We start from the raw sequence: 7,009 nt of genomic DNA, 5'->3' as shown, positions 1-7,009 counted from the left end.
GGTGAGGAGGCTTTTCGGGGGGGGGGGGCGGTTTGATCGCACTGAGAAACTTCTGGTTCAGGTTTACTAGCTGGAATTTGGAGACGTTTAAATTCTGCAGCAATGACATCAGGACGTGACTGAGAGCCCTTCAGAGGCTCTAAAAGCTGCACGGTGGTGACGTTATGGGCTTTTTGTAATGGTTGACAGTTATTACAGCAAATATGCTTATTCATCCTGTGCAGGCATGATTTATACTTCTAACACTTTTATGTGGCTTTCTGTTGTCCCTGTTTTAGCTTGCGAAGGAAGTAATACTGTAATGTGTGTTTCAGTCCCCTGGAGTCTTTTAATCTAAAATAATTGTATTTGTTTGTCTAATGTAATAAACCACCATAACTTCTAGGTTTTAATGTGACCACAGTAATGTAGAATACTCAGGAAAAAAAAATATTTCTATTTTACGGTTATGACTAATCATATCGATGATCAATCCGGATACACGTGTTACAAAAATTAAGGCACTTCTAAGCAAGAAGGGTTGGGTGAGAGAGGAAGTCCAGGCCCTCAGGTAATGTGTGACTAAACCTCATCCCCTGCCAAGATAACTTCTCTATCTTGTCAGGATTTCCACAAGCACTGCCAGAAAAGTATCTCTTCTGAGAACTACTCTCCATCGTCACATGCGCGGATTGCCTGACAGCAATAGCACTATCATCCCGCTCGGCTGGGTAATGTGGAGTTACCTGCAGGGATTGCCAGCTGCTGTGCAGCTGGGTTTCTAGGGTTGCTTTTAATAGGTGGGGTATTGCCTTCCAGAAGTCTTTGAAAAGATGCTTTCATTTCTCCAGAATGCAGTTTCTGCATTTGTTTTCCTTTCTTACTTTATCAGTATGGAAATTTGCAGCAGGAGAAGGGACTACTTTGTTGCTGGAAGCACAGTCTTGTGTCTGGAGCCGGGCAGTCGTGTGTTCCCCCATGGACTGCAGGCAGCCTGCAGCCTTTGGGAGATGCAGCTGGTTCCTGTTGCTCAGCCAGGATGATGGCAGTTCCCGTCCTTGGGGAGAGGTGTGACTCAGGTGCTGCCCTAGCTGGGGTGGGCTGGGCTGGCTCTCCCTGGGCATTCTGAGCACGGTCACCCAGCGTCCAGACCTGTTCTGCTGATTGCTCGAGTCCAGCTCAGAGGAAGAGCATGTGTATCTGAGACACTGCAATAATTCCCCCAGGAGCCAGTTCTGGTATCTTGGTGGTATGTCTTTTTTCCATAAGTACAGAAATGCTGCTGTGCACAGTGCTGTGCATCAAACTCGTGTTCCCTGAATGAGAGTGATTTTACTTGTTTAATTAACACATGCCAGTTCATCTCTTGGATACCTTCATTACTGTGTTTGTACAGCTCCCACCTCAGCAGGACTCAGCCTGGCTGAGGCATGCAGAAGGTCCTGCAGTGTAAATACAAAGTGCTGATGCGAGGCACTTAAGGCATAGTTTCTCCTTCAGAGTACAGAAGGAATTTGAGAGATTTTTCCAAAATCACATATTTAAATGCATAAGTAAGTCTTTGTTGGATTTACAAAAGGCAGCATATTTCCCGAAACTTGAACTTTTGACTGTGGGTGTGTGTTTAGCTGGTAAAAGTAAAGCCTTGGTTGTATGTATGCATAGCGACCAGCAAAAGTAACCGGTGACCCCCAGTCATTGCTGTGTCTGAGCTTTTAAAGCTATTGCTGGCATATGGACTTTCCCTGCGGGGACATCATTTGGTTGTATGGATGTCCCCTTAGTTCATTGGGAAATAAAGCCAGACTTTTCATGTCAATCTTCGCATCTCATATTTTTCCTAAAATTCTATTAATATTTAAATTGATCTTAAATTACCTCACAAGAAGTAGTACGGGGAAAAAAAAGAGGGTCTTGTTTGTTTTTAATCCTGTGCTGGTAGCTTATGCAGCAGTCCTGAGTTGTTCCCTGATACCAGTAATGTTGATTTCTAGTCTGAGAAATAGCTTCTTACCTCCTACTCTGCTAAATTATATTGACAGAGTCCCAATAATCATGAAAATACTTTTAAAGAACAGAAATAGTGAAGGTGCCTAGAGTTACTATAGCAGGTTATTGCTGGATTTTCTACACATGAAGTTGATTTCAATGAATGTGGCTAATGTATGAGAGAAGCTACAAAATGAAGTATGAGAAGGTAAAAATGAATATTATGAAGGAATTACTTAATAAAATGGATGAAATTTTGCGAGGTACAATGTGTTTGAATGAATGAATTTGAAGTGATGTAGATGCTGCTAGATCTCTCTCCCTTGCAAAGAATTGCAGTGTAAGAACTGATAAAAAATAGCAAATCCTCTCAATATTTTTCTGTGATTAATTATTATTTTTTCTTACACATGTGTAAACTGAGGCTCAAAAAATTCGCTCTTTGGCCCAAGTTATTACAAAGCCAAGTATGAAATCTAGAGGATTTTGTCTGTCAATCAGCCTTGCTGTACCCAGTGAGCAACATCTCGTTTCTTGAAGAAAATGAAATAGCGGGTGATGAGAGTGCCGAGAGCTCAGTCCTGCCTTGCGGTTGTTGGTGCCGTTTTCCAGAGATTTCTGGAGTAAGAGCAGGATCTATAAATCTTACCCTTATCTCATTAAAAGCAACCAAATGTTTGGGACTAGGAGATAGCAGGGCTTGAAATGCTTATGGGTTTCCCTTGGAGTAAACTTGGAGCTGTTGTTGACTCTTCAAAGGGAGCCACATCCAGCTCTCCTGATTGGAAAAACGTGGACAGGGAGAAAATGCCAAGACCCATAGCTGCCTTCTGTCTCCAGCACCAGTGTCAAAACATTTTAAAACTTTAGTACAAAATTAGGGTTTTAGGGTTTGCATCTCACTGATGTCAGCAGGAGAGCAACAAATGGAACCACCAGAGTACCTAGCCCTCGCTGTGTTTGGGGTTGGCGCCGAGGAGCTGACCCTGCTTGCCTCTCTGTCCACATGCGTAAAGCTATGCTTTTTTACATATTTTAAATACATTTCCTGCCTTGGTTTGAAAGCTTCTTACATAGACAGAGGCCAGACCTCCTATGTTTAAACAGAAGAAATTACATAGGTTTATGCAGTTATTTCTCATTCATTCATTGATATTTAATGACTCCTATGGGTCAATCTTTGTCTGAAACTTGCTATTTGCATACCTGCCTTCTAACAGTGACTTGGAAAATCTCTTTTCAAAGATAAGTAGAGGCCTTAAAAGTGAAATTATGAAACTCAAGATCCTAAGGACACTTGATGGGCAATGTCTTTCACTTGTGACACACTAATAACAGACTGAACCCCTTGGTCTTTGGACTGAATTTAGTGTGCTTGCTGCAGCTGTTAGTAAGCAACTGCTTGTTAAACTGTGAGGTATTTTCCTTTGAAAAGTATTTCAGTCATGCTTGTCATAAGTAGAATTTGGAAGTCATTTTAAGTAGGTCCTTTTCCAGACTTGACCCAGAACTTGGGCAATGGAATGGAAAAAGCTCATGGCCTTTTTACAGAGCTCGATTCTTGAAACAAATTGGCCTAAAAGGCCAGTTGCTGGAGAGGATTCACAGCAGGGACCTGGTAGCGGGCGCCTGCGAGGCGAAGGTTGTGATGCCCAGGAATGTCAGTTGTGGAACTAGTTTGAGCAGCTTTGGATAGCTTCATTGTTTGTGCCGCACAGAGCAGGGTGGCTTGGCAATGAGCAGCTTCGCCATCACCTCCCCAAGACTGAGTTACAAGTTACATTGTCCGTAGTGATACCGAAATCTTATGGTAACAGTAGACTGTTATGAAAACCGCTGTCTGGGAGTTGGTCGTGCAGCAGATGTGAGTGGTGGCAGGCAAACACTTCGCTTCTCACCAGATTGGGGCACACCAGTACAACAGCTTCAATTGCAGTTTTGGCTTGTGCTGTACTTTCTATACATGCACAAGAAAGACCCTTAGTGCTCTGTCAGTAGCCAGAACAAGATCTGCCCATCTGCGTTTCACTCCTTATGTATATAAGAAAGAAGTTGCAATGTCCTGTTGTCAAGGTCTACTTTCTAAACACTCATTTTAAGGCAAAGCAGAGGGGGCACCCCGGTTTGTGCTATAAGTATATGCAACTCTTAGCGATGAGTGAAAACCGGTCCTTTTATACTAATAAGCTAGAGGACTTCAGAACTTGTAAACGTCTTAGCTGAAAGCTTCCTACAACAGGCTGAGCCCTCAGGTGTGCTTAAGCCAGAGAACATGTGGTCAGTTAATTGCTTAGTATTGTAATTAGATAAAAGTAATATTGTAAGTTTAAAAAAAATCAAATGTTCTAGGCCGTCATCTGAGAACTGCATTATGGCTTAACCCTGCTCTTGTTAGTGTTGGTGTAAGTGAGGGGAGGATGCCACTTGGCTTGTCAGGGATGCCATGGACAAACAAATTGGACCGAGTGCAGAATGATGCTGTGAAACCACTGGAAATGAAAAGCAGAAACACTGGCTTACAAAGGATCACAGGTGTAATTAATTAAAAATAAAATTAAAAAATCAGAAAACAAGCTTGACAAATCATTTTTCCCATATGAACATGTTACTTTACAGAATCCTTTAGGTAAAAGATGTGAAATGTGAGTATATTCAGATGGTAGCCTTCGGTCGTTACTGGAATAATACTGACATTATTATAGCGCAGTTTAACTCCTTGTTATATTCTTTGAACCAAAATTAAACTACAGCAGAGAATCATACTGAATGGCTGGATTTGCGGTTAGGTAAGGAAGTAATCATCTAACGTTAAAGCTGAATTTCGTAATTTAGGGATTTTTATTTTTAAGCTGAAATTCCAAATGCTGAGTGGCAGTTTTAAGTTTATACACTTCTGCCCAAATCCACCTGTGTACAGTACCATCCGTCTGTGTACAGGGTTGTATTCACTTGGTAGTACTGGAAACAACATGGATGGAAGGGTGTTCAGGAAAGCGGCACCTCAGAACTGAGCCATTTGGGTGAACCTGCAATATGAAACTGGAACCCCAATTAAAGGTCACGTTTTATGTTTTACAAAAACCTGAGGGTTTTGGTGAGTTTTAGGGAAAACTGACACTTCCAGGGCCCCGGTCTCTGGGTGGCCACATGGGAAAGTCAGGTTGAAGTAGGCAAAAACATTGTTTTCAAGGGGTTCCCATGGTTTGGTGTCTGTTAAAAACAAACAAAAAACCCTTCTTCAGCAAGGCTCCTTTCCTTATTGATTCAAGGATGTGTTTCCAAATTGTTTTCTTTTAGCTATGTAGTGCTGGTACTCAGCTGCACCCTGCTTTCCCCGGGTGTGGAACAAGGCTGGGTGTCTCCCTGCGTGTGCTCCCTGCAACACCCGGGAGACCTTTCTCTGACTCTGTGCTGCCACTGATGAGTCCCCGCGCAGCTCCGTGGCCGGTGAAAGCCGGAGCCGAGCTCCCTGTATGTTACGTGGTTTCTGAGCAAGGAAGTCTTGCCATTTCTCTTGTTCAAGCAGTAGCTTGTTTTCTCATTTGCTTTTTAAAATTAGAATCAAAACATGATTGCTGTTGGATTGTACTATCTCATTGCTCCTGCAGTTGTAACACAGACAAAAATCCAGTGACTTCAGCCTGGTGGGAACAGTAGGGCTGTGCACAAAAGCAACTTATATTAAAAATGCCAACTTCCGCTGCATTCCCTAACGCAGAAGTTAGCATATGCATGCTAAAGTCTGGGGGTTCAGACAGGCAAGTGACAGTAGTTCTGCAATAACTCAGACCTCTAAGGCTGCCTTTTTCCATGTCTTTTCTTCTCTCCGCAGCCCTTCTGGGCCAGGTGATGATATACAGTTGGCTTCTCCCCTTGATCCTTCTGAGCAACCCTTAGCTGTTTCTACGGTGTATGGAAATGTTGATCCTGTGGATGCTGCTGAGCTGACTGCAGCAAGGTATTGTACAGAGCCGTTGCAGCTGGAGCGGTGGGAAACAGGGGCAAACTGCTTACTGGGGTGGGTAGAGGACCACAGAGGTCAGCACTAGCTTAGAAATTGCTATCACTCTTCTTGGATGGATATATGTCTGATATGGCCAGTTGCTGATGGGTTTGCTGAGTCTGTCTGTAGTCAATGGAGCATCTGTCAGTGGAAATCTTTACCAGAATTTAAATCTCCCTCTATCAAAACCTTCAAAGGAAGATGCCGTTTACCTTTCCCTGAGATTGAATCACTTTGGCGCATAGGAAGGTCATGCCTTGTGAAGGTGCAATATATGCCTTATATTTTTTCAGGTGCTTGTACTTTTTTTTGGATTAGTACAAGGTAGCTGATCCTTTGGTCATTTTCTTTAACTTTGAGAAGTTCCTTAACAGTATAATGCTGATTATAAAGCATTCAAGTATCTCATCTCTGTTGGACACTGGGCTTTTTGTCTGCTTTTACTTGCACTGAGAAGGGAAACTGTTGCTTTATTTGTGCTGGTGGCAGCTGGGTTGTCAAGATCTTTGGGTGTATGAGTTTGTCTTAACTGTCAACACTAGAGGAAGCCTTGTAGGGTGTATTTACCCTTCAATCATTGTGAATTCAGTGGAGTGTAAACATACACAGTATATTTAAGCTAGCATTAAATTGGTTAGCTGAAGTAGCAATAATATGCTATCAAAGGCGGAAAGGAGCTTGTGTGGTTTGCTCAATCCACCTTAAAGGCTGTGTGACTTTGCTGTTTAGCCCGTACTGGTCTTCCATCAGTCCCCAAGCTAGTTAGTTGCTAATGCTGGCTGAGTGAATCTGTGAGAAACAAACTTTTTCCTACAATTGGGGTAAGATGATCTAGAGAAGCTTACAGTGGGAAGCTAATGATGTGGATTTCTTCCAGTTCTTGTAAGTTTTTACTCAAAGAGTTGTGTTTCTTTGTTTTTAACAAATGTAATTGGGTTACTGATGGGTTTTTGTGGATTCTATTTTTTCTTGCTAATTGAGTGTTGGCCCTAGTAGCAAGGCAGTTAGGGAAGAGCGAGCAGGAACTGAAGCGGAGAC

At 42.6% G+C, this 7,009-nt stretch overlaps 1 protein-coding gene across 8 annotated transcripts in view; it reads left to right on the top strand.

The window, feature by feature from the left end:
• TACC2 (transforming, acidic coiled-coil containing protein 2) overlaps nt 1-7,009 on the top strand; it is a 149,317-nt gene that overhangs the window by 56,813 nt on the left and 85,495 nt on the right. For 7 of the 8 annotated variants that reach the window (XM_009325885.1, XM_009325888.1, XM_009325890.1 and 4 more), the window contains one exon: nt 5,801-5,926. The exons of the other annotated variant lie outside the window; for it this stretch is intronic. In XM_009325885.1, coding sequence (XP_009324160.1) covers nt 5,801-5,926 — 126 coding nt within the window. The remainder of the gene's footprint in view (nt 1-5,800; nt 5,927-7,009) is intronic. 8 annotated transcript variants of the gene reach the window in all.

This window comes from Pygoscelis adeliae, unplaced genomic scaffold (genome assembly GCF_000699105.1).
Source record: "Pygoscelis adeliae isolate BGI_AS28 unplaced genomic scaffold, ASM69910v1 Scaffold4, whole genome shotgun sequence".
NCBI classification, from domain to species: Eukaryota; Metazoa; Chordata; class Aves; order Sphenisciformes; family Spheniscidae; genus Pygoscelis; species Pygoscelis adeliae.
Note: the sequence above shows the minus strand (reverse complement) of the source record. Positions and strands in the feature narration are given on the sequence as shown.